The sequence below is a fragment of the Haliaeetus albicilla genome, chromosome 9 (assembly GCF_947461875.1).
Source record: "Haliaeetus albicilla chromosome 9, bHalAlb1.1, whole genome shotgun sequence".
Lineage (NCBI taxonomy): Eukaryota > Metazoa > Chordata > Aves > Accipitriformes > Accipitridae > Haliaeetus > Haliaeetus albicilla.
This window is the reverse complement of record NC_091491.1, coordinates 6,396,807-6,423,359: the sequence shown is the minus strand read 5'-3', so window position 1 is coordinate 6,423,359 and position 26,553 is coordinate 6,396,807. Positions and strand designations below refer to the sequence as shown.

At 55.9% G+C, this 26,553-nt stretch overlaps 2 protein-coding genes and 1 long non-coding RNA gene across 5 annotated transcripts; 2 read left to right on the top strand and 1 right to left on the bottom strand.

The window, feature by feature from the left end:
- Positions 1-164: 164 nt before the first annotated feature.
- On the bottom strand, positions 165-4,092 carry LOC138686760 (uncharacterized). Its single transcript, XR_011326071.1, has 2 exons — positions 3,975-4,092; positions 165-562 (listed from the first exon to the last, which is right to left on the bottom strand). It is a non-coding gene; the product is annotated as an uncharacterized lncRNA (long non-coding RNA).
- WDR81 (WD repeat domain 81) lies at positions 3,207-17,174 on the top strand. Of its 2 annotated transcripts, none has more exons than XM_069791269.1 (11): positions 3,207-3,426; positions 5,564-9,124; positions 9,418-9,525; positions 9,647-9,837; positions 11,782-11,972; positions 12,243-12,408; positions 12,589-12,754; positions 13,062-13,760; positions 13,933-14,078; positions 14,254-14,433; positions 15,385-17,174. In XM_069791269.1, exons 1-11 carry the CDS (start codon positions 3,318-3,320, stop codon positions 15,709-15,711), a joined length of 5,844 nt encoding a protein of 1,947 aa, XP_069647370.1. In that variant the 5' UTR covers positions 3,207-3,317; the 3' UTR covers positions 15,712-17,174. The 2 variants fall into 2 exon arrangements, with proteins under 2 accessions (XP_069647370.1, XP_069647369.1); XM_069791268.1 differs by having other exon boundaries at positions 5,561-9,124.
- Positions 17,175-18,305: 1,131 nt separating this feature from the next.
- On the top strand, positions 18,306-26,230 carry SERPINF2 (serpin family F member 2). Of its 2 annotated transcripts, none has more exons than XM_069791273.1 (9): positions 18,306-18,404; positions 19,513-19,576; positions 20,290-20,352; positions 21,375-21,792; positions 22,095-22,238; positions 22,385-22,588; positions 23,427-23,569; positions 24,160-24,364; positions 25,177-26,230. In XM_069791273.1, exons 1-9 carry the CDS (start codon positions 18,391-18,393, stop codon positions 25,488-25,490), a joined length of 1,569 nt encoding a protein of 522 aa, XP_069647374.1. In that variant the 5' UTR covers positions 18,306-18,390; the 3' UTR covers positions 25,491-26,230. The 2 variants fall into 2 exon arrangements, with proteins under 2 accessions (XP_069647374.1, XP_069647375.1); XM_069791274.1 differs by lacking the exon at positions 18,306-18,404 and adding an exon at positions 18,905-19,046.
- Positions 26,231-26,553: the final 323 nt, after the last annotated feature.

Sequence of the window (26,553 nt, the reverse complement as noted above, 5' to 3'; positions counted from 1 at the left end):
AACAACCAACCCTCCACCCACAGACTCCAACGTGGCATCAGACAGGGACTGAATTCAGGCGCTGTGGCCCCACTCGCAACACCCCGCAGGGTCCGCAGCCCCCACCGCCCTCCTGCCAGGCAGGTCTGGGCACCCCACAGGCAACAAACTTCCTAAAACTGAACTATCGAGCAAAACAGAAAGTTTAATGCCTCTTTTGGTCTTCTCTAGTCATCTCTCAGCTCAGTACCACCCCACTGGTGTGGGGGACTCCACTTGACAGCCCCACTGGCAGGGCTGCCCGGCAATCCCCCAGCCAAGGCTCCGTCTGGAGGCTGCGAGGAGACTTCTTCATCCTGGTCGAGCTCATCCTCAGCCCTCAAATCCACAGGACGCTGCGGACTGGCTCATCCCAGTTGCTCAGGGCACAGGTTCGGCTGACAGCCAGGGTCCCGGTGATGAGACGAGAGTGGCTACATTCAACAGTTCTTCAACTGGCAGCTTTAGCTACTAGAGAAGGACATAAAGCTTGCCACTGAAGAACTGGTGCTGGTTAGCCAGGAGCGAGGCAGTGGCACAGCACCTGGGAAGGGAACACACGGATCAGAGCCAGGATTCAACCGCGCTGAGACGTCACCCACAGCAGCCACCCCAGGCGGCAGAGCTGCTCCTCTCCTCCACCCCAGCACCAAGTCCTGATCCACCACCTTGTCCTTCCCACCAGGAAGCTCCTCAGGACTGAGATCCCGCAGGATCCCCTCCACTGTCCCAGGGGATCCAGAGGCAGCTCCGACCTCAACTCTTCCCATCCCTCACCCAAAGCAGGCAGTGCATCAGCTCCGGCACCTGCAGACGGCCTTAAAATGCGAGTGATGGGCAGGGAAATCAAGGCCATTTCTGCCGGCAAATAAGAGATAAGGCAACCTACTCCAGTAGGGACCGGTGGCCACGGTAGCCTCGGCAGGGAGGCTACTGCAGGTAGGGGTTAAGGCATTCCCCGGCTGCTCACCTCGGGCATCCGTGCTGGCAGGGTCCCACCTGGCCAGGGGCCAGCCACCGCCTGCCGGGGAAGACACTTTGGCAGGTGGCTGCTGCCAAGCCACCGCCAGGGAATTTTGGGGAGCGCAGCCTTTTTCCATGTCATTTTGTCAGAGAACAAGGACGCCAACCCTGGGGCCGGTGTAGGACCCTGCTGCTTCCCCCTCCGCCTGGGAAAAACCCCTTTTCCCACACCGCCCAGCATTTCAGCTGTGTGGATTGAGTTCTGGGAAACCCCCAGGCCTCCGGCCCTGCTGGGGGGGGGGACGGACAGACAGCCCCGGTATGGGGACAGACAACCTCAAGAACCCCCCCACCCCGGTCAGCCACCGCAGCGGCTGCCCCACATCATCCTCCCGCCAGCGTCACCCCAAAGGCACTCGGGATCCCGGCTGGCCCCAAGGCCTTGGCAGGCAGCTGGGCAAGGCCGGAGTCCCGGAGGGTGTCGCGGCGGGGGGCTGCGGGGAGGCTCACGGTGCGGGGCCGGTGGCGGCGGCCGGGACGCAGCGGCGGTGGCGGCGGGGCCTGGCGGGGATGCCGAGCATTCCTGGCGTGCCGGGTACATCTGGTCCGGATTCCAGCGAGCGGGTCCCGGCCCTGCTCCACCCCCGCCGGCCCGTGAATCAGCACCCGCCGCTGAGCCACCGGCCCCGCCAGCACCGGGGCCCTGCTGGCACCGGGGGCTGACGGGGGGGGGGGAGGGAACCTGCCGGTAACAGGGCTCTCCCCCCATCCCTTCTCGGCACCGACAGATCCCACCGGCACCAGGCAGGGCCCCGGTGGGAGGTCGCCCCGCTAATAAAAACCCTCTGTGCTCTCAGCTAGTGCCCCCCTCCCGGTTTAACCGGGTCACCCCCCCGCCCCCCGCAACGTCTCCCCTCTCGGTAAAACCGATTCCCCCTCCCCCACTAACGGAGACATCTCCCCCCCCCGCGCCGCTTCACGGGAAAGCCGGGCCCTTCGCTCCCCGTCCCCCCCCACGGGACACCCCGCCGACCTCCCCCACCGCCTCCGCTGCCCGGGATGCTCCGGTCCGTGCCCACGGCGGGGAGCGGCCTCGGGTCAAAGTCTGGCCAGCCCGGTCCCGGAGTGAAGGTCACCCCCGGGGCGGCCACCGCCCGTCGCGGGGCGGCCCCGCCCGCGGCCCCGCCCGCCCCACCGGGACCCCCCGGAGCGGGAACCGCACCCCGGTCCCAACCTCCCCTCCCCCCCACCCCGCCCCGCCGCCACCGGGGACGAGGCCGGCCGGCCCAGACGTCGCCCGCAGATCCCCGGGAGGGTCGCATCGAACCGAGCCGTCGCCCCCACCCTACCCCACCCCCGCCCTGCCCCGGGGAAAGGTGACCTTCCCCGGCGGGACTACGGGGCTCGGACGGGGCTGCCGGGCCCCTCGACCCCCGGCACACCGGCGACCCCACGCGGGGCTCGGTTGCCTTTAACCCTCGCTCCAGCACAGCACGGCCCCGCCGGACCCACCTGCCCGGACGCGACGCGGCGCGGCCCGGCCCGGTGCCACCGCCCCGCTGGGGCCCGGCCCGGCCCGGTGCCGCCGCCGCCTCCCCCCGCCGCCGCGCGCGCCGGCTCCCGTCTCGGATCAGCTGGCGGAGTCATGACGCAGCCACCCACCGGCCCCACCCCTGACCAATCGCCTCCCGGCACGGCCGGCGCTCGCCCCACCCGCCCCGCCCCCGCCCCCGCCGCGATTGCTACTGGCTTCCGCCAATAGCGACCCAGGACGGCACGCCATTTAGCCAATGGGAAGGCAAAGCCGACCTTCTGCCCCGCCCACCCCGATGGGGGAGCGGTGCACTCTCCCGCGGACAACCGGCGGTTGCCTAGGAAACGGCTGGGTCCGCCCTACCGCGGGGCATGCCGGGAGGTGTAGTGCGGCGCGGCGCTCCCGGCATGCCCCGCGTGCTGTGAGTTGGCATTTTCAAGAGGGTGAAGGAGGCGGCGGGAGGGGGGGTGGGAGGGCGGCTCTTAAAGGGCCCAGCCCTCCCGGCGGGTCCCTGACGGGGAGCGGCGCTGTCGCGGGGCCGCCCCGGCCGCCCCCTCCCGCCTTCGGGGTGGGTGCCGCCCGCGCCTTGCAGAGCTGGGGCCGGTGACACAGCCCCGATTCCGAGAAGTTGCTCTAAGTCGGCGGCCAATCAGAAGTGAGCGCTCTCCCCGCGCACCAATCGGCGGGCGCGGGAGGCGGGGCCGAGGGAACTCGGCTGACCCCGATGACTTGGCAGCGCCGCGCGATGACTGGACAACTTCTTTAAAGGGGCCGCGCCCTCCGCACCGCCCGCCGGGCGGGGATGGGGGAGCGGAGGGCTGGGGCGGCCCGGGCCGGCAAGCGGGACCCACCCGCTGGCCGGCGGGCAGCCACGGCGCTCCCGGCCCGGCTGGCTGCTGCGGGCCGAGCCGGTGAGGGGGGAGGGGGAGCGGGGAGGAGGAGGGGGGGGGGGGGCGTTGTCGGTGGCTGCGGCGCCCGCGGCGCCCCTTTAAGGACGTTTCCTGCCCTTCGCCCCAGTAACAGCTGATTGTAGCGGGCAGGGGGCGGGGGGGCCAATGGGCTGCCTCCACGTCCCCACCCACGTGACTCCCACGCGCCGCCGCCGCGCCATGCGGCGCTGCCCGGCGGGAGCCCCCTGAGTCCTTAAAGGGGCCGCGCGGGCTCCGGCCGCGGGAGGGTGTCCGGGCAGCCTCCCCCGCGGGCAGCGGTGCACCCAGCGGTCCCCCCCTTCGCCCCGCTGGGGCGGGAGAGCCCAGGCGTCGTCCGGTCGCTGGCTGCAGGACCCGGCTCGGCTTCCAGGGACCGGAGCCGGGCAGTGCCCGGCCGGCAGCCTGCGGGAACTGCGCTGAGCCCCGCGGAGAGGAGGGTGGGAGGGCTCCGGGACGGAGGGAGGGAGGGAAGGAAGGGGGGGAGCCTGGACCCGCTCCCCTGCACCTGCTTCCCCCGCTCCGGCACTCACCTGCTACCGGTGGGGTCCACAGCCGCCGCCCGCCGCGGGGGACCCCCTTTAAGGCCGGCTGCCTCGTCAGCGCGGCTCGCCCGATTCCAGCTGACAGCCCGGAGCGCCTTTGACGTCACGGTGACCTCAACTCAGCCGCCGCGGCGCTGCCGCGTCATGCCCCACCGCCTGCCCATGTATAGGCACCGCGCCCCGGCCCTTGCGCAACAACCCCCCCCCCCCCCCTTTCCCCGGCCTCGGGTGGCCGCTGGAGGGAGCCCGGCCCCGTGTCCCGAGTGGGGCTCCGGGCCCACGCTGCGGCAGCCCCCGGGGGTACCGGGACTCGGGGGGGGGTGCCCCGTTCTCCCCCCCCCCCCCCCGCCCCGGGCACATGGCGGCGCGGCGGCCGCATGTGACCGCCGTCACCTGACCAACATGGCCGGGGCCCCCGCCGCCGCCCGCCGCGGCTGAGCCCGCTGCCGCCGCCGCTGTCAGGTAACGCGGGGCCGCGGGGGTCCCGGGGCGGTGAGGGACCCCCCCCCCCCCCACACACACACCCGGGATGAGTTCGTGGGCCTGTGGGGCTCAAACCGGCTCTGCCCCCCCCACCCCCCTTCCCTCCCACTCCGGCCCCGGTGGCGAGGGCCCTGTGGGGCCCGGGGCTCGGGCACGGTGCTGGGGGTTGCCTCTCTCCGGCTGTGCCCTCCCCCCCCCCCCCGGCTTGGTGCTAGGGATGTGTTTCTTGCTGATGGGTGTCCTCTAGTGTCACTTCCCGGGGGTTGTGGAGGTGCCATCGTGTCCCCCCCCCCCCCCCCGGCCCTGGGATTGTAGAGGTCCCGTCGTGTCACCTCCTCCAGCACCGAGGCTGGGGAGGTCCCATCATGTCCCCCCCGCACCAGCCCTGGGGCTGCAGGTGTCCCACCATGTCCCCCTCCCTGGTCCTGGGGCTGTGGAGGTCCCGTTGTGTGGCCCCTGCCAGCCCTGGGGCTAGCGTAGGTGCCATCGTGTCCCCCCTCCTCAGCCCTGGTGCTGCAGAGGTCCTGTTGTGTGTCCCCACCACCTGCAGATGTCCCATCTTGTCCCCCTCCCTGGCCCTGGAGCTGTGGAAGCCCCATCGTGTCCCCCCACCACCTGCAGAGGTGCCATCATCTCCCCCCTCCCTGGTTGTGGAGGTGCCATTGTGTCCTTCCCACCGGCCCTGGACCCGCAGATGTCCCATTGTGTCCCCTTTCCCAGCACTCAGGCTGTGCAGGTCCCGTCATGTCCCCCCACTGGTCCCATCATGTCCCCCTAGAGGTCCCATCGCATCCCCCTCCCTGGCCCTGGGGCTGCAGAGGTCCCACTGTGTCCCCCTCCCTGCCTGTGGAGGTCCCATCTTGTCCCCACCAGCCAGGGCTGATCCCTTCTCAACTCCTCCCCTCCCCAGTGCAACATCTTTTGACCAAGCTCCTAAAACCAGCTTTTTGTTCACCTGAGTGGCAATGGGGAAGTGAGACTGGCTGCATGGCGCCTGCTCGGCGGGGGAGCCGGGGCTCCGGTGGGGAGGGCAGGGACGGTGCCACGCTCGTCCGCTCGCTCACAGCCTCTCTGGGCCACCTTTCTTCCAGCAGAAGCCAATGTGGACGGTTTCCTCCAGAGCGTGGAGAAGGACCTGAACATCGACCGCCGGCAGCTGGCCGCCGCTGCTGAGAGGACCCACGTTACCGCCTTCGTCCCGGTGAAATGGCTGGTGAGCCTCAAAGAGCGCCGGGTGCTGCCCAGCTTGTGCCCGCGGCCGGAGGGGCTGAGCGACGTGGAGGTGAGGACGTTCCTGCAGCACTCCGTGCAGAAGTTGCCTGCGGGCTGGACCCGGGTGGAAATCCACGGGCTGCGGAAGGAGCAGCTAGCCTACCCCCTGCGGGTGCAGCCCCCCACCTCCGACCAGCGTAACGGCAGCCCGGAGAACCTGCACAGCTTCATGCAGAGCGTCGCCTCTCAGAATTACCGAAACCTGTGGCGCCGGGCTCACTGCCTCTACGTGCGGCCGTACCGGCACGCTGACGCGCCGCCCACCATGCTGGCCCTGGATGTGCTACGGGCCGCCCTGCAGAAGGCTTACGGCTGCCCCGTCCTTCAGGTGGGCAAGAGCGCGTCCGGTGCTTCCCCCGCCAAGGAGAGCGTGGCGGCCGCCAAGGGGGTGCCCTCCTGCCCCAACGTGCTGCAGGCAGAAGCTCTGCTGGAGTCGGCCAACATGCTGTACATCATCTACCCTTATGTGCAGTACTGTTTGCATGACATCGTGACTTTCAGCCCAGCCAAGCTGACCAACAGCCACGCCAAAATCCTCTTCCTCCTCTTCCACGTGCTGCAGGCCATGAGGGCTTGTCACCAGGCAGGTCTGGCTTGTGGCGCCTTTTCCCTTCGGGATGTGGCTGTGGATGAGAAGCTGTGCAGCCGGCTCCGTGTGAACTTCAGAGAGTACGAGGGACCGAAGGAGGAAGTGAATCTGGAGGCTGGTCTGGAACGAATGAGCGAGCAAAGCGGCGCTGGCGTGCGAGGGCAGGAGGCGAGGTGCACCGCCTGCCAGAAGGACCTCCGAGACCTGGTGTTACAGTGGGTACATGGGCAGGTCAGCAACTTTGACTACCTTATGCGACTAAACAGTTTGGCTGGGAGGAGAATGGGAGACCCCAATTATCACCCAGTTCTTCCATGGGTGGTGGACTTCACTACCAAAAACGGCAAGTTCAGGGACCTAAGGAAATCCAAGTTCCGACTCAACAAGGGAGACAAGCAGCTGGACTTCACCTATGAGATGACCAAGCAGGCATTTGTTGCTGGTGGATCAAGTGGGGAGCAGCTCCATGTCCCCCATCACATCTCCGACGTCCTTTCGGATATCACCTACTACGTGTACACGGCTCGGAGGACACCCAAGGCAGTGCTGTGCTGCCACGTGAGGTCCCAGTGGGAGCCCAACGAGTATCCAGCCAGCATGGAGCGCATGCAGAGCTGGACCCCAGATGAGTGCATCCCAGAGTTTTATACGGACCCCTCCATCTTCCGATCCATCCATCCGGACATGCCTGACCTGGACGTGCCATCTTGGTGTAGCTCCTACGAGGAGTTCATTGAAGTCCACCGCATGCTGCTTGAGAGCTGGGAAGTTTCTCAGGACCTCCACCACTGGATTGATCTCACTTTTGGGTACAAGCTACTTGGGAAGGATGCTGTCAAGGAAAAGAACGTCTGCCTCCATCTAGTAGACAACCACACGCATCTGACGACTTACGGGGTTGTGCAGCTCTTCGACCAGCCGCATCCCAGGCGCATGGTGGGACCTGCCTACACACCTGCTGAAGCTCCAGCCATTGCCCGGCCTCTTCTCCAGAACATCAGGGAGACTGTGTTTTTGGAGGATATCCAAGGCCAGGTGACGGATGCAGTTAATGGGCTGGTCCTGGAGGCTACTCCTAGTGAAGCCACGTGGTCTGGGGAGAAACCCATCACTGGTGAGGATGATTTAGAGCAAGGCACGGAAGCCCTGGATTCGATTTCTGCTACGAGTAGAACTGCTGATCAGCCCTGCGCCACTGTGCCTTCAGCACAGCCCTCCACCCTCCCTGCTTATGCTGCCGAAGGCAAAACCTCAGGTGTTCGACCTCTCCGTCGGAGCAAGGCAGGTGCTGTGGATCAGATTGACATGAAGATCACTCTTCCTGAAGGCTTCAATCCACTCCAGGCCCTGGAAGAACTGGAGAAACTGGACAATTTCTTGGCTAAAGGCTTAAGCAGTGAGATGCAGCTAATGGAGCAGCCGTGGGAAGAGCTGCCCCTGGGTCTCTCGGACCTCTTCCAGAGGGACATGCAAGCTTTGGGCATTCTGGTAGCTGAGATTATATTTGCACCAAGGATTCGTCCTTCAAAGCCTGACGCATCCCTGTTGGAGCGGTTCCTGATGGTGCGTAATCTGTGTCGCTACCATCCCAAGGAGATCCCAGCCCCACTCCAGCATGTGCTGCATGTCCTGCTGCAGCTGAGCGTGCCAGTGGAGAAGCTTCTGAAGACCAGGTCGGGCAAGGGCGCAGTGCAGTTGTTTGAATACAAACCCATCTCCCAGGGCCTCCCCCCACCCTGTCCCACGCAGCTCCTCAGTCCCTTCAGCTCTATTGTCCCCTTCCCCACATACTTCCCAGCCCTGCACAAATTTATTTTCACCTATCAGGCAAAGAAGATAGAAGATGAAGGTCAGGGCCGGGAACTTGTTTTCCAGCTGTGGCAGCAGCTGGAGGGGATCCTTTCTGAAATCACTCCTGAAGGCTTGGAGATTCTTCTGCCCTTCATATTATCTCTGATGTCCGAGGAGAATACCGCTGTCTACGCAGCGTGGTATCTCTTTGAACCTATAGCTAAATCCCTAGGTCCGAAGAATGCTAATAAATACTTGCTCAAGCCATTGATTGGAGCATATGAGACCCCCTGCTACCGCCACGGCAGGTTCTACCTCTACACAGACTGCTTTGTTGCCCAGCTGATAGTGCGCCTGGGGCTGCAGTCCTTCCTCCTGAACCTGCTGCCGCACATTCTGCAGATACTCGTTGGCATTGAGAGCTCGCGGGAGGAGAGCAAATCACTCCTTGGCACGGCTGAAGATGATGAAAGTGGAGGAGAAAGCCCGGTGTCGTGTGTGTTTGGGGAGGAGATCAAAATGGATGTGGAGCACCCTGCTGCCCTCGACCTCCTCGACTACACCTCTGGTGTCAGCTTCCATGACCAAGCCTACCTGCCTGAGAGCGAGGACTTCCAGAGCGGCCTCTATGTCGGGGAGTCCCTGCAGCCTCAGGAGCAGGAATCGCTCAGCCTTGGGCGGCTGAGTGACAAGAGCAGTGCCAGCGAGGTGTCCCTGGGAGAGGACAGACCTGCAGACGGAGATTCCCAGAAGGACAAGAGCAGCTTGAAGTCGATGGACAGCAGCCAGGACCTGAAACAGAGCGAGGACTCTGAGGAGGAGGAAGAGGGGCATGATGAAGAGGAGCATGATGATGCCACGGTTGATGCAGAGCTGACGGTGGCTGTGGATGCTGGTGCCTCTGTGGATGTCACCTTGGCTGATGACAGCAGCGAGCCAGAGGATGGAGAGGGAGAGGAGCTCCCGGATCACTCTGATGACAAAGAGCAGACAATACTCCTGGGTAAGACCCTGCTAGCCGTGACCCTTTCTGCCGAGCATGGCAAACACCCAGTAAAGCAGTGAGTGGGAGAAGGGGAGAGCATGGGAAGAAGTGGGTGCAGATTTGGGTGGTGTCTATGGTCCCAGCTTCGGGACACCGATGAAATCCGTGTAAAAGGCCAGGACTCCACTGAAGTGTGTGGATCTGAGACCTGGGAAGCTGCCTGCAGGGCAGGCAGGGTCTGGGCAGCAGCCGGGTGATAGCTAATCTGCACTGTGCTGGGCTCTGTCCTTGCAACTGTTTTTGTTTTGCAGACACAGCCTGTAAGATGGTGAGGTGGCTCTCAGCCAAGCTGGGTCCTACTGTCACGTCCCGCTTCATTGCCAGGAACCTGCTCCGTCTGCTCACGTCCTGCTACGTCGGTAATGTCTGCTCCTCGGACCCCAGGGTCCCGGGGTGGGCTGTGCCCCAAAACAGTCTGCTGGGTGCCTGGTGGCTTGGGTGTAGCCTGCTGCTTCAGCTCATGATGTTGTCTCTGGGCAGGCCCTACCAGGCAGCAGTTTGTACCAAGCAACGATGAGAACAGTCCCCTGAGTACAGGAAATATCTACCAAAAACGGCCAGTGCTGGGAGATCAGGTGTCCAAGCCAGTGCTGGCCTGTCTTGTGCATGTGGCGTACCTGTACGGAGAGCCTGTCCTCACCTACCAGTACCTGCCCTACATCAGCTACCTGGTTAGTATTGCCTTTTCTCCTCTTCTTACGTGTGTTGGGGTGAGAGCTGTGCCCGGGCACAAAAGGAGGATGCACAGAAAATAGTCCAGCCTCACCAGGAGCCTCCTGCATAAAAATTTGCGCTTGGTTGAGCTCCATCTCAGCCAGTGTGGGCTGAGCAGCTCTGGCTGCGTTGGCCGAGAAGGGCTGTGGTGATGCAGCCAGAAGAGGCACTTTTACCCTCTGCCATCAGCTCCGGACCGCTTCCAGCGAAGCGTGTGGCTGCGTACGTGAGCTTTGCTCTTTAGCAAGCCTCGGCCACTGTGGACCTGCATCGGGCTGCTGCAGCCCCTCCTTCCCCATTTCAGCCGGGGGGTTTTCCCTGTCAGACCCGTTGCTGGCACGTGTGAAGCCAGAGAAAAAGGTTTTCTTTTGCTTTGCTGGGCGAGTGTGCCAAAACAGAGCTGGCACAAGGGTGGGATTGTGATGATGGGCAGGCGGAGCAGCTTGGGATGCTGTGGGATTGCTGGAGCAAGTGGTTTTAGAGGTCTGTATGGGTAGATAGGGGATGAGCTGGGGAGAGGCTAAGGGAGGTTTTTCAGCTGTATTAAAAATACTGGCAAGACTTACAAACTTTTCAGCTTGAAATTCATAGCTGAATAGCAAGAAGAAAATGTGTGTAATGCAGCTGGTTGAAAAACTAATCTTTCATCAAAAAGAATGCTCTTGAATGTTTTAAACAGGCTTATTTTTCATATTGCTCCCTTCTTAGTGGTTATAAACACTTCGGTTATGGATTCTTGTTTAAATGGAAAACTTCAATAGCTTTTTGATAATTTAAACGTAGAGGAAAAGAGGCCACAGCTGTTCATTTAAAGAAAACAAAAAGGCATTGTCAGTTTTTCCAGTGTTGAAGGGGAGATTTTTCAGGGGAGAAAATCCCATTTTTCAGCAAAATCATTCTCCACCCAGTTGCAATCATAGCTCCAGCTGTTCTGCTTTGCTTTACTAAACTTAATGCTTGGGGTGCTGGGGGGATTAATACCCCCGTGAACAGCGTTTGGCAACCTGATATTAAAGCGATGAAGCTTGCGGGTCACAAATAGGATAAAGTCAATCCTTCTTGCAGGATTTGGCAGAGTGGATATTTTGTGAGAGGAAGAGCTTCTGTGATGAGCTGGAAGATGGCAGGTGTACAAGAAATATAGCGGAAACTGGGAATTGTTTGTGGTTTTTCTTATTGGCTCTCTTTTCTTGGGTGTTTGATTTGTCTAGGAGTTAGGACAGTCTAGAAAGAAATCTTTTAGTGTTGCTGCTGATGTCGTTAACTATTTGGCATTGCAGTAACCAGCATTGGTACGTTGTCAGCAAAAAAGGATGTGCTCTTCTGCCTCATGAAACTATTAGCAGCTGGATTTCTAGAAGTCAGCAGCAGGTTTGCCCATAATCTGTGCTTGGATATTTCATGCAAGGACTGTTCCTCTGCAGTCTATGCATCCGGGCTCAACATGGCATGGGATGAAGACATTGATTCTTGCTTTAAGTTGCGTGTATGTAATCGGTTTCTCCTCTTCCTGTGCTGGCAAACGATGCTCTGGGGTGTCCAAGCTGGTGATGGTCTGGGCCAGTCTGGGGTTGTCTCTCTCCCCTCCAAGTTTCCCAGCTGTCAGAGCATCCTGCAGGGAGATGCCCTCCAGAGGATGCATGCAAGCTTGGGAATGTCATGCCCCATTCTCTCCAGGCTCATCTGTTGTGCTGGCATCTGTCCGTCAGTTTTCAGGCTTATCCCTTGAGTGCAAGACATGAGTTGCTGTTGAGACTCAGTGCTCAGGTTCTTCTTCCAGGGACTGTCACCAGCACTACCATGCTGGGTTTTGAGGCTGAGCTCGGGTGATCCTGGGGTCACCCTTGATGTGTCCTGCTGGGGAGATGGTGGCCCTGGCACTGAAGGGACTCCTTTTGCAGGTTGCACCCAGTGGTGGGTCCGGTGGTGGCCGGCTGAACAGTCGGAAGGAGGCAGGGCTCCTGGCTGCTGTGACGCTGACTCAGAAGATTGTCGTGTGTCTCTCAGACACCACGCTGATGGACATTCTCCCCAAGATCAGCCAGGAGGTGCTGCTCCCGGTGCTGGGCTTCCTCACTTCGCTGGCTGTTGGGTAAGCGCTGCAGTCTGCCGTGCCTTCAGCCGGGATCGGCACAACTCAGAATCGGGGATTTGGAAATGGTTCTGTGAGGGCCTTAATGCTCCTGGGGTTGTGGGGCTGCTCCTGCTCTGATGTGCACCTCCTTGCACTGGTACACAGCGTGCACGTAGAGCTTGTGCTGCTCAAGACCTTCTGATAACACAGACAAGGCAGGAAGCACGAAGCAGAGGAGGGGAAAAAGGGATATGTGAAGGGCAAGCTGGTAATGGATGTCGTCTTCAGTTTCCCCAGTGGTGCCCAGGCCCGTATTGTCCTGTGTGTTAAGACAATCAGCCTAATTGCCTTGATCTGCCTGCGGATTGGGCAGGAGATGGTGCAGCAGCATTTGAGTGACACAGTGAGAAACTTCTTTGGGGCATTCTCACTGCTGCAGGAGCTGCAAGACCAGGTCAGTGATGTTGGAGACGTCTTCCTGCTGTCCCCCAGTACCCAGCTGCAAGAATGTGGTGGGCATACCTGTATACACCAGTACTGGTGTCAGCAGCGTCCAGCCCAGGCTGTGTTTGTGTAATTAACTATGTGGTGAGAGCATCTGATCTTGGGTATCTTCCTGTTTTCTCTTGTCCAGGGCTTGACGGCAGAGTCACTGAGCAGCTGTGAGGTGCCGGTGATGGAGGTGCCCCTTTCGGATGGGAAGCTGCTGGCCCTGGATCCAGCTGTGCTGATGGAGTTACAGAAGGTGTTTAACCCTGAGATGGCCTACATCACCTACATCCCCTTCTCTTGCTTGCTAGGTATGGCTTGGCCACCATTTCCTAGGATTTGTGAGAGCGCTCTGTGCTCTGCGCATGCGTGCTGGACCTGAACTCAGGAGAAGTCAGAGGGCGTAGGGCTGCTGGAGGAAACTCACAGCTTCTACGCTGTGGCTTGGTCTGCTGGTTGGGTTGGGAGCCCACTGGGCTTCAGGCTGCTTTGGCTGGGAGCAGCATGTGGCTGTCTCGTGGGGTACGTGTTCACAGCCCTGTGCTGACCCTTGTTTTGTTGGGGGGACAGCGACGATGGGAAGATCCTTTCCCTTGAAGCCATGTTCTCTCTCTTCAGGTGACGTTATCCGGGTGGTTGTGCCCAACCACTCGCTGGTTGAGAAGCTGGCCAGCCTCTACCTGGAGAATGTGAACCCCAAGAGCCTGCAGGTCATTGGCCTGGAACAAACACCAAGCGTGGTGGGCTCAGACCAAGATACGCGAGGGACTGAGCCCTTTGCTAGCCACCATGAGGACAGTCACTCTGGTACTTTTGGGAGCGTGCTGGTAGGGAACCGCATCCAGGTCCCTGTGGACACACAGCGTGAGGGTCTTGGCTTACTTCGCCTCAGTGCTGGCACTGATGGCTTTATTCCCAGCTCATCCAGCGAGGAGAATGCCCTGAAGCATGACCTTCCTCGCAGCACCCACATGCTGTGTGGGAACTGGCTGGCCTACTGGCAGTATGAGATTGGGGTGAGCCAACACGACCCCCGCTTCCATTTCCACCAGATCAAGCTGCAGAGTTTCTCAGGGCATTCAGGGGCCATCAAGTGCGTGGCACCACTCAGCAGCGAGGACTTCTTCCTTAGTGGCAGCAAGGACAAAACCGTCCGCCTTTGGCCATTGTACAACTATGGGGATGGCACCAGTGAGGTGCCACCGCGCTTCACGTACGCCGAGCACAAGAAGTCAGTTTTCTACGTGAGCCAGCTGGAGGCATCGCAGCACGTGGTGAGCTGTGATGGGACTGTACACATCTGGGACCAGTTCACAGGTAAGAAGGGAAAGGGTGAGGGCTGGCTGGAGTGAAGTGGTCCAGTCCTTAAAGACAGAGGGGCCATACTGAGTTTTGATGGCTCCTGTTAAAAACCAGTGCAGAACTGGAGATTTGCTGTGTACCTTCTCTGTACATCTACTGCTGTAACCTCTCTGTCATGTTTTCACAGGCAAACTTCTCCGGACTTTCGATGAATTAGACAGCAAAGTCCCCATCACAGCTGTGACCACCATGCCACCTCCCTATCACAGCATCTCTGTGGCCAGTGCAGACTCTGTGCTGCGGTTCATCGATCACAGGAAGCCAGGACTACAGGTAGGGAGTCTGGTGTCTGTGAGCCACCCTCCTCCATCCGTGTGCTTAATGATGTGATCATGGCGGGCCCAAAGCCAGCTGTGATGCCTCCGTGAAAGCCAGCTGGGCCTTGTCCCCTAAATGCTGGATCTCCTAGATCTTCGGACCCGCAGTAGCTGGACTCTCTCTCTTGCAGCATGAGTTTCGCCTGGCCAGTGGGGTGAGCGCTGGGCTCATCCGCTGCTTGGCTGTCAGTCCTAACGGGCGCAGCGTTATGGCTGGCTTCTCCTCTGGTTTCATTGTGCTGCTGGACACCAGGACAGGACTCATCATGCGGGGCTGGCCTGCCCATGAGGGAGACATCCTGCAGATCAAGGTGAGAGGTCCGGCTGGGATCAGGGAGAGGGGCTGCTTTGTGGGCCTCATTGATCCACTGAGGTTGCGTGGAGCATCCTTCTGGCATGCGCTACTTGGCAGGGCTTGTCTGCTCCATCCTCTGGGTGTTGCTCCATCCCTTGCTGTGTCCCTAAGAGGCTGCTCAAGCTCTCCTGCCCCATGGTTAATGCTGTGGGTGGCTGTTCTTGGTCCAGCCTAAGCTGAACGGAGGTCAGCTCTCCCAGGTGTCGGTCCCTGCCAAGCAGGTCTGCAGCAGGGGCAGGGAGGAGACACATCTCCTGTGAAGAAGCGAATGTGTTGCTTTCTCCGCAGGGCTCTCAGCCCCCCTGGGAGAGCGTCACTCTAATGAGTAACTCTTGTCCATATTTACCCGCCCTCAGAGAGCAGCGTTGGGGCTCCAGTGTCCTCGACCCAAATGCAGGTTAAGCAAAGTTCAGCAGTGTGGGTTGTTTACCCTTTCACTAGCCCTGCTAATAAGCAGCTCCAGGCTTCTCCTACCATCAGCAGTGTTTTCTACTGTGACAGAGCCTCTCAATTCCTTTTCCCGAGAAGGAAAATAATTTGACAGGTGGTTTGATGGAGAGGGAGACCACATGATAACCTCTTTACCCACTGCAGTAGTAACAGATGATAAATTAGTTGTGCTGAGTATCAGGATGTTACTGAGAAGAGACGCAGCCCGTCTCTTGGAGGATAGTGCTAGGGGAGGTTGCCAGCTACCAGTGAGCCCTGTAGCTTCCAGTGTCCACCCAGATGCCTTGTTAATGCTGCTCAGTACCATCAGTTGCTTGGAAATGGCTGGGACTGTCCCAAGGGATTGCACTGGGACTGTTGGATTATTGGCAGCTACCTGCCAATCTCATTTGCAGGATGAGAGCGGGAGTTTTTACTGCAGCAGCATGTTGGTTCACTGGCCTTTCCTCTCCTGCAGGCTGCAGAGGGCAATGTGCTAATCAGCTCCTCTTCGGATCATTCCCTGACTGTCTGGAAGGAACTGGAGCAGAAACCTGTGCGCCACTACAAATCTGCATCTGAACCCATCCATGCGTTTGACCTCTATGGCAACGAAGTGGTCACTGGCACTGTGGCCAACAAGATTGGCGTCTACTCCATGCTGGAGTCCTCAGCCCTGCCCATCAGCACGACCAAGCTGAGCTCGGAGAATTTTCGGGGTACGCTGACCAGCCTGGCGGTGCTGCCCACGAAATGCCATCTCCTGCTGGGCTCGGACAACGGCGTCATACGCCTCCTGGCGTAGTGACCTCTGGCCCAGGAGCTTGTGGCTGTCCCACAGCACTGGTGGTAGAGCTGAAAGTCGGCAGCATCGCTTACGGAGGAGGGAGAGTTAGATGTTTCTGAACAGAGGATGTGGGGGGGGAGGTGTACTTGTTAGTGAGCACTCGGTAAAGCATCTCTAACCTCTTTCTGTATCTTTAAAATGAAAAAAGCCATAACTGAGAAACCTCCACTGCTGCTGGGAGAGATACTGGGCGTTGTAGGTCACTGTCACCCCTGCAGAGAGGCCTGGAGCTTTCTGTACCATGTGTGCCTGATCCCCAGGGGACTGTGAGCTGCCCTCCAGAGTAATATGGACCACAGGTATCCTCCCTCCTTCAGTTAAGGAGTGAGGGGTGCCCCTTGACAAGAACACAACAATATAGCTACTGCCATCTGCACTTGCCCTTCACTTCCACTCCTGAACCACTAAACAGTCTTATTAGGATAGCATAAGCTGGGCCTGGGAACTGCCGCCTTCGGAGCTGTGTGGTGCCAGGCATCTCCTCCTCCTGTGGTCTGTGTTCAAAGCCCAGAGGATGTACTTTATTAACTTTAGGTTCTGCCAGCTGAGTTAGGGCCTGTATGGGAGGAGGAGAGGTTAACTAGAGCACTTCTGCTGCCTTACAGGCTCCAGGGCACAGTCTGGAATGGAAGTCAGCCAAGGCACAAACTCCATCTGCTCTGCCAGTTCATTTAAGAATGGGCTGCTGCAGAGGGACAGTTTGGGATGGGAACGCGACCCTCTAGGGAGGCCAGAACTAGATGCTTCCATGAGGATTTTGGCTTCTGGAGCAGTAGGGTAGGGATGGACTCTTGTCGGTTCCTGCCCCAGCAGCACTGCATCCTCTGATTATCTAAGAGGTGAGGAGTGTCCTGTGTGCCACGCACTGGCAGCGTTTCTCAAGAAATCCTCTCCTTTGTGCTGGTCAGATGCCTGGGGAAGACAGGACAGCAAAAAGGTGCTCAGTTTTGTCCCCTCCTGCCCTTGCAGGGTGAGAGCCAGGAGGCATGATCCAGCATGGTCTCCTTCTGACCTTCCCTTTGGGACAGCACCGTCTGTTCCCACCCCAAAGGCGAGGAGAGTGCTCTTTGACCCCACAGTAGGAGCAGTTGCCTCACTTCTATTGCAGCCCTTTTCCCATCCATCCTTCAGCCTAGTCAGAGCCAGTATCAGGGGAGCGGGAAGCTCTTATCTTGGGCAGAGGAGGTGCGTGCCGTGGGTTGTCCTGGGAAGGGAAAGGGCTTTCATCCAGCCGCCGGTTTGCCTGAGCCACCTGCAGTTGGGAAAGCTGCCCTTCGCTTCCAGGTAGGGTGGGGAGGTGAGCAGCTGGCCCTTGCTATCCTTCCCTACCCAAGGGGAGCTCTCAGTCCCTTGTTGCCTATTAACCATTTGCAATAGATGTAAATATTTACTTCTAATAAACTCTTTGAAAGAGATGCACAGATGGGTGTGTGGGGAAGCTCTGTGCTGGAGGGGTCCACGTGCGGTGCGGTACAGGGCTGGGTGTGCTGGCTGCAGCTCCCCTGCTCTCGCAGCCAAAGCTAAAGCTCTGCATTCAGGCACCTCTTGTGTTCCTGGGTGAGCCGGAGGAGGGATGCTGTGAAGATGCCCTGGATGTAAGGTAGGACTCTGCTGCACAGGGACTTGGATCTCCTTTCCAAGGGGAAGTAGCTCCCTGTGTTGCAGCAGCGTGTCCCAAAGTAGTTTCTGGTTGCAGAGCTCGGACCTGTCTCCTTTCCACTCCTTCCCAGTGTCTGAGGTGAATTTGGGAACCAAGAGCTGCTGTGAGGAATGGATGACTGCAAGCGCTGCAGTCCCGTTAGTGTTCCCCACTGCTCCTTATTGACTCCTCTCGCGCTGAGGACATGGACAGAGCCGAGAAGGATCACCATCACTTCTGTATACGGCACAAAACCCGCACAGGACAGGACTGCTGGAGTTCTGCCCATCCCCGAGACTCTTCCTCCATGCCACAGCAGTGCGTGCGTGCCGTGGAGCCCGGCACCGGGGCCAACTCCCTCAGCAGAGCTCTGGTGTGTGCTGTGCCCCAGGGGAGGTACCAGCTGCTCTTGGCTCAGTCCAGCCTGAGCATTGCCGCCTCTTGCTTGGGTATGTGGCCACGGGGCCTTGGGCAGCAGCCATCTGTTAAAACCAGTGCCTTGTGCTTGCTGCAGCAGAAGCAGCTGGGATACAGGGAGTAAATATCTGGGGGTTTCTGCAAAGAAAATTCCAAAACCAGAGCACCCTGTGGCAATAAATACCAAGCCCTACGTTTTCACTAAAGATTATGAATAAAAGAGCACATTCCCAGCACAGGGAGTATACGGAAAGCAGAGCCACTACTAGGGACAACTGACTTTGCGTGTCACTTCTGCTGATGGGAGTTTTGGAGCTGGTAAACTCGGTGTTAATATTGTCTTGAGGGTACAGCAGCCCAAAGTGTCTCCCCATCTCCAAATGCAGCACAAATTCACTCTTATCCCCCAAACAAATGTTTAACCGGATGCTGTAGGTCAATATTTGCCTGCCAAATTCTCAAACGGGGTGGTGCCGAAGGTCGCTGCCGGCGCGTAGGGGAAGTGGGCTGGACAAGAGACTGTGTTTGCCCCGCGCAGAGCTATCGGCCGGGCTAAAGCAGGTGCCAGCTCCAATGTGGACATGAACAACCTCAGGTAAGAGGCAAATGAACAAGGATTTGACAGTAAATGGGGGCTCCTCCAATGAGCAATAGTGCCTCTCCGGGAGAGGGGGGTGATTTTGGCAGAGGGTTAAAGGATGGGCACCATCAGGGAGAAAAGGGACATTCAGGGTTATATGTGGCTGCAGGATTTGGGGTCAGGGAAGAGGGGGAATGAAATGGCCTCAAGTTTTGCTTCTTCCACTTGGCAACTGGGGTCACAACCCAGCAGTTTCGGGTGAAAGCAAGGACTGCTTGGAGAGTGGAAAGCAGCCCCAGGAATTAAGTGTATGGCAGCTATGCTGAGGGCCGGGCTTTGGCATGGAGGCTTTATGCTAAGAAGAAGATATGTTATTTCTGTTTAAAAGGGAAAAGTGGCTGTGTGAAGCGGTGGCCAGGGTATGGGTGGGGTTTTATCCATGGCCCTGGAAGCCCTGCTCCCACTGTCCCATACAGGAATCGGAATGCGGGGGTGGGAGAGGCTGGGTTTGCCAGCAAAGGGGGAAGGCGAGTGCTGGGAAGGGGAGGACTCTATTCCAGGACATATTGCTGAGAAACTGCTCTGGTATTGCATTTTCTACCTGCAAAGTCCCTCCCAGACAGCACTTGCTGAGTGCCTGCAACCCCTCTGAGGCAGGTTAGTATCCCTTCTCCCAAGAGCCCGCGGCACAGCTGGGGATGCTGTGCTTCTACCTCAGTGGTTTGCATGGGAAAGGAGCAGAGGCTCTTGTCTTCTTCCAGAGGCACAGTGTGTGCAGGACTGATTAGGAAAATACCATTTGCAATCCAGAGAAATAAGGGCAATGGGGTCAGAAATGCAGGATCCAAGCAAGAGAGCGTCATGTAGGAGCCTGGCTGCGGTTACAGCTCTGCTCCGGTGCGGGTCCCTGTTCCTTTCTGATTTTGCTGCCTTGGCATTGGACCCAGGAGTCCTGTGTTGTTTCTTTGCAGCATTGTTCATCTCCCTATTGCTTTCTGCAAGCTCCTGCGCCAACCTGTTTGGCCAGGTTGATAATTTTCTCCCTGTAGACCTGAATAGGCTCAGTTTGCTGCTGCCAGGCAGCTGGAAATAACTTCTCTCTCGGCTGGTCCTTCTGTTCCAGAAATATGGTGTTCCTCTGGGGTCTGTGGCTGCTCTGCCTGTCTGTTCTGCACAGTCACCTAAGGGTAAGTTCCTTCACTCCAGTGATGGTGGGGGCCTCTCCAGTCAGCAAAGGGCAGGGGGAGTGAGGTGGCTCTCCTGCACCGGACCATGGGGCAAATACCACCCGATGCTTCTGCCTGAGAAGCCCTGGAAGGCAAACTGGTGGAGGACACTGCTTCTCTGCCATGGGGTTAGCCTGTGCCCCAGTGCAGCAAGGTTTCTAATCTTTTTCCCAGCTAATACAGCTGTGGATATGCTCATTATTCAAGTGAATTACTGTAGAAAATTTTTGGAAACTTGGCTTCAACTGTATTTAGTGACCCTGACCTTCAGGGGTTAACAGGAGGTTGTTTAATAACAGCTTTTTTTCCCTCCCATTTTAAATCTGGATCCCCGTCAGATCTGAGATTGCAAAACCACACTGCTCACTCTCTAGAGGATACATTATTTTTTTCTACCCTTCTGACCTGGTCCCTTTCTAAACAAATCCAGCATTTGCAGTCTCTCCCAGCTCCTGCTCACTTCCACCTCCCCACGGTGGACTCCTCTGCCTCTGGGTCCGCATCCTAAAGCCCTACCCGTGCTGTAGCAATGCAGAGGCTGGTACCAGTCTCTGACCTGGCCCCACAGGACTGTGTTAGGAGTGGGGGCAGAAAAGATTTGACTCTGGAAATTCAGAGGAAATTATCTGGGATCTGACACTGTTTGTTGTTTGGGTTTTTCCCCCCCTCTACAGTTTTCTTCGGCATATGCCATTGAGCAAAAGCGTCTCTTCTTAGACAAGGATGGGGAGCTGAAGGTAAGCAATGACTGGTTCCACCCAAGGGGACCGAACTTATGCTGTGGTATTTGCAATGGTTTTCCAGTTTGTCCTGAGATGGGATGAGCCCAGGCAATGCAATCTAGCAGCGCCAGAGCAATGAGAAAGTCCTCCTTTGTGCAGGCTTCCCTCCACACTTCACAGCTGCTCCCAATGCTGTGCTCCTTCGTGTTGGAAGCTCCAGCCTAAATAACTGGGCAGCATGTGGAGTAAACACCAGTAGCTGGTGTGTACAGGGACTGGCAGGTAGATTATTTCATTTCTGATTGATAAGGGAAGATGAAGAAAACTAGCTGTGAGGGTGACAGGGAGAAAGACCCATAGCTGATGCTATGCACTGAGCCTGGCTCTGACAGTGCAGAGCTCCTGCAGTAGAGGAATGTCATCCGGCTGCTGGTGGGAACAGAGAGATCTGAGGTAAAAAGCATGTGTTTAAGACCATGCAAATGTGAGGACAGTAGCAGCAGTGCTATAGGCTAAAGCTTAGAAAACTGGAAAATGAGGGATTTGGAGAGAAAAGGGATGGAATAGAACAGACAAGTCAAGAAGAGACAGATGCCTGGAGGAGGATTTCAGCCAAAATGGATCAAGGCTGTGACAGCAGTAGAGGGTGCTGACCGATGCATGAGGCAGACTGGCAGTCCTAAAATATGCGAGAGGAGGTGGTGAAATCAAGGTTGAGGATGATGATTTAGTTTTATAGATCGGTGAAGGCACAGGACGTGCTGAGCGGGTGGTGGTTCCTGCCCTCAAAGCATGACTGTTGGGCTTGTTTGCCTGGGGCAGGCCCCAAGAGCAAGTGGAGGGGCAACCACTGCAAGACCCTCACTTGGTCCATTTTCCCAGGATACAAGACCTTGTTTTCCATATTCATTGAGGTGCTTTTAACCTCAAGGTTAAAAGGCAAACTGAAGTGAATACACCACCAGAGTAGAGAAGCTGGAGAGTTTTCTCAGTCCATTTAGATGCGCAGTAAAGCCCACGAGGTTGTTTCTCCACAGGACGTGAAAAGTGCTGGAGTTGTACAGTCTGCTCTGCAGGAAGCCATACCACCCATGCCGAGCGCAGGGATGGCAGACATTACCTATGACAACTTCCAGGAGATTGATGGACCCATGTTACCTTTCACCACCGCACTGCCAGGCATGAGGAATGACTGGAACCCAGAAGATGAAGTCATAGCTGGGGCTGTGGGCTGTCATGAACAGCAACCATCTGAGGAAACTGCCTCTTCTGAAGAGGAAGGAGAGGCTGAAGATAAAAACTGTGAGATGACTTGGAAGAAGAGCCAGAGGCTAGCAGATGGCTTGATGAGATTCAGCATCGATCTCCTGAGAGAGGTCCAGCTGGAGTCCAACAGAACCAATGTGATCTTATCACCCTTCAGCATCGCCCTCGCCTTGTCTCACCTGGCACTGGGTAAATTCTAAGTTACAAAAGCACTGGTTCCTGCCCTGCCCATCCTGGAGGCACCAGGAACCAATGTGCAAAATGCAAAGATTAAATATGGCACCTTCCACTTAATCTTACTCCTGCGGCTTTAATTAGGTACGATTACAATTGAAGCTGTCCTCCATGGCCCATGCTGAGGCTCCTACTGTCACGTTTCTCCAGCCTCTTTTGTAAGGCACAGTACACTTCTAACAGGAGGCAGCTTGGGTAATACCCCTGTTTTCCACTACATGGGCATGAACTAACAGGAATTTGACTTTGCTTTTTAGGAGCAGCAAATCAGACAGAGAAGCATTTGCTGCAGGCGATGCATCTGGAGTCGGTGCCCTGTCTCCACCACATGTTGGGCACCCTTCGCAGAAGGCTCGCAGAATCCACCCTCAGCCTTGCGTCGCGTCTGTACCTGCAGAAAGGTGAGAGCTGGCACAGGAGGGTCTGTACTGGTGTAGGATAAAACTCTTGGTGACAGAGAGTGATGGAAGCACACTGCCATACCAGGAGATGTCTCTGCTTTTTTCAAGGTCTGATGACTTTCTGTGGAATTTTTCCCCTCTGCCAGGATTTGAGGTGAAAGAGAAGTTCCTGGAGGATTCAGAGAAATTCTACAAGGCAAAGCCCATGACCCTTTCTGGGATCAGTGAGGATGACCTCATAGCCATAAACAAGTGGGTAAAGGAAGCAACTAATGGGCAAATACCCACCTTCCTACAGCAGCTCCCTGAAAACACAGTGATGCTCTTGCTCAATGCAATCCATTTCCACGGTGAGCTCCACAGGCCTTACTTTTCAAGCCTGATCATCCAGAGGAATAGTTCAAAATCTACTAGTTTTCCACCAGCACTGTAGCTGAATGGCATCTCCTTTCATTGCTTCCTGCTAGTCAATCTGCTTGTTCTTTCCTTGTACATCTGCCATTGCTCTTGCTTAGATTTCTTTACAGTAATGATTCCAAACTGCTTCACATGTGCTAAAAATGTTACTTGATAGCAGAGCTGGAACGCAGCAGGTGGAACCTGCAGTATTTTTGCCTCGTGGTTCAGGATCCCAGACAGCGGCACATCACTGCTCTTCTTAACCAGGTCACATGCAACTCACTACACACCAACCACAGAGCTTGGAGGCAGCTTCTGTGGATCTCTTTTTGACTACAGCACAGTGGTCAGGCACATCTTCCTCTTTTAATTCCCTGAGGGTTGTGCATGGAAACAGACCGAACACTTACTTCTGGGGTAAATCTGCAAATGCGTTAGTTTGGTTTTAGAGCACTGTTTCACCCTAGACAGCACAAAGGCAATACTCCATTTTTCAAAGTGCAAACATCCATTACTTTATCTTCATAGCCTTCAGTAATCTCCCACACTGAGGCATGAGGATTAATCCTCATTCTTTTTGCTATTCTATAGTCCCTCTCTGGAAGAGAAGAGCTTTGTGCTGTTAAGGGTCTTCCAGCCTTGGTACTGACTTCTCTTTGCTGTATTTCTACCTGCCTGGTCACTATCTGCCTTGTTGGAGAACTCATGATAGGAGGAGTGTCAGCTAGGCAGTTTCTGTTTTCCTACCTAAATTTAACTTCGTTGAATTCTAAACTTTTATTTTGATAGGGTTTTGGAGGAGTCGGTTTGATGCTAGCTTCACTGGGCCAGATGTATTCCACCTTGACAATGAGTTCGTGGTCCCAGTTGAGATGATGAAAGCCCAGAAGTACCCCCTGAGCTGGTTTACACTGGAGTCTCAGGACATTCAGGTAGGGCTCTATTAGGAGCACTGCAAGTTTTGACTGGAATTTCTTCTCGCTATTGTATTTCACTGACTGCAACTATTCTCTCCAAGAACCAAATGTATTTTAACAGGCATAGCACAGAAAAATTTAATAAGCATCCTTTGTCCTTGCTTCTAGTAAGAATGTTGAATCTTCATTCTCAATCTCTAGGGAAAACCACAGGGAGAGATTCCCACTAAGTGGGAATTAATGGAGATTTAAAGCCCTGAGTTAAAGATAAATGAGGAAATATGGAAAGGAGTTCCCTCAGACAGCATATGTACTGTTGGAGCCCTTCAGAATACAGCCAGAGTGGGTACAATGTTAGTGCACGTCGGCTTCCACCCCACCATGTGTTCAATCTTTACCAGTCAATAGCTAAATAACTAAAATCCGATGCTGTTATTCCAACAAACATTCTCCCCTGAAGAAATCAGATACCTCCTTCCCACTAGGCTGTTTTTCTCAGACACCTAGACTGGCTCTGTAGACCAATTAGAAAAAGACTAAATTAAAAGCATCACTTTCTGGACTTTCCTTCCTCTTCCATAAATTCTGGTTGGCTTTATTTCCAGGTGGCCAAGTTTCCCTTTAAGAGTAACATGAGTTTTGTGGTCATTGTACCAAACCAGTATACTTGGAATAACTCTTATGTGCTGGAGAACCTCCCTTATGAACAACTATGCAAGCTTTTCCCCAACGAGGTACCCACCACAGTGAAGATCCCCAAAATAAAACTGGACTACCAGCTGGAACTCAACAAGGTTCTCAGTCAAATGGGTAAGGCCTCTAACAAGACTTGCACAGAGTAAGTGAAGCTGATCAATCTATATGGCATCTGTTCACTGACACTAAAAACTGCCATCCTTGTTTCTAAAGCTGTGCCTCACAGCTTGCTTCAGATAACATCCAAACTTTCATCTCTTATTCCTCTCCTCCTCCTTACTCTTTGCTTGCCTAGCACCAAATGTTTTGCTCCAACAAGATGATACTATGGAGAAGGCAGCTTTCACAGTTCCTCACAATCTTTACAGGTTCTTCCTATTCCCCTATTTGTAGCCAAGACCAACTTCCTCCCATGCACCAACCTTTACCTCTTGTCATTTAACATATTGTCCAGGACATAGAAATTGCCAACAGAGAGAACGCAGATCACAAAACCTGGAACTGAGAGCTTACTGAAATAAAACACCACGCACTGCATTTCCAGATGAGAATAAATTAAGAGTTTACTTTGTTTTGCAGAAGTGCTTAAAAAAATAATCTCTGTAAAAGTGTTTCCAGCCTAGCAAGAAAGAGCCTTCAAACTTGCTACTGCTTTTTAAGGAAGGCTCTAAGTTCTTACACTACTATTCTAAAAGACGTGGACAAAGCTTATGAAAACTGTTCTGGTTTTGGTACCCTCAGCTCTTCATATTCCCCAGAGCTGGACTTCAGCTTTTGTTTCTCTTGCCTGCCAGTTCTCCGGTCCTCCACGGTGGACAACACACATAGCAACAAATTAGGCAATTGCTTTCTTTGCACAGCTTTGAGAAAAATCAGAGCTGGTGGTACCAACTGGGAAAGGTTAACTTAGTCTCATTTCTCTGTAGGCCTCCAGGAGCTGTTCACAAGCCCAAATCTCCAGAAGATCGCAGATGAACCTCTCTTTGTATCCAGTATACAGCATCAGTCTGCCCTGGAGCTTAAAGAAGATGGGGTGGAAGCATCTGCTGCTACCAGTGTTGCAATTTCACGCTCGGTCTCTGCCTTCAGCCTTGATCGGCCCTTCATCTTCGTTATCTTTGAAGATGAAACAGGCATCCCGCTTTTTATAGGCAGCGTCCAGAACCCTAACCCCAATGCTGCTCCCCAGATAAAAGAGCCACGGGACTCACGTGAAGCAACAGACCCCATGCCCAAATAAGAGAGGAGGAGAGGCTAAGTGTTCTGGGACTGCTACCTGACCCTTTGGACCAGCTAAAAGAGGCCTCCTGTCCTTGGAGACCTCCCTCTGAGGCCACAGAAGGCAACCCTTGCTGTTTTCCTTTACAGATTCCTAGAGACCAGTTCTGGGATAGCCCATTCCAGCCTTGACGAGCTTCTCCAGGCTGGGGTTCCCCTCTGTTGAACCTGAAAAGCTTGCTCTGCCTGGATTTCCCTTCCAGGGCTCTCAGTCCTGGAAGGGAGACTTCCTTGTCCCCAGACTCTTATTAGAGTCTTTATTAAGCTCTTATTAGAGGCCCCCGTAGCCTGGAATCATCATTAGCATCTGGCAGCTTGGACAACAGCCAGAGATATTAATATGGCTCTTCCTTCCGCAGTTCCTGTGAACAAGTCTCCCTCAAAGTGTTCCTCTGAAAACCATTTGTATCCACCTAGAAAACAATCTCTAGATCAACTGGACTAGTAACTAGTTGTCTTCTCTAGGATGCATCACAGCCATTTCCAGGCACAGGCTCTTTTCAAAGATTCCCTTTTCCCACTGCTTGGCTATTGGGATCTGATGTGGGAGGGTCTGCAGTGGGAAACCCCTTTGGATCCTTATCTCCAGCCCTCTTCCTGGGAAACTCTAGGTTCTTGGGTGATGCTAGATTTTGAGACGTATTTTATAAAGTGTTTTTTAGTAATTTTTATGTTGGCAGAATAATAAAGAGTAAAGCAGAATATATTTGCTTAAGGTGTTGCATTGAAAGACCCAACAGAGAAAGAAAAAAGGCACACAGCTTGAATAATTGCAAAGATTGGGAGGAAAAAAGTCAGGGCATGACAGATGGAAAGGAGGGGCTCTTGCAAAGGATCTGTTTTTTGCTACACCTCATCACAGAGGACAACAGGGGCTGTGAGGTGAAATGGCTAATCTGTAAAGACTGTCCAAGGACCGAGTCCAATAAGTTCTGGGCATCTCACCTGCAGAGCGTGGAGGGAATGCTCACTGGGTCAGAACTGGCTTTGTGGAATGGACAGAATTCCCTGAATTAGGGCATGAG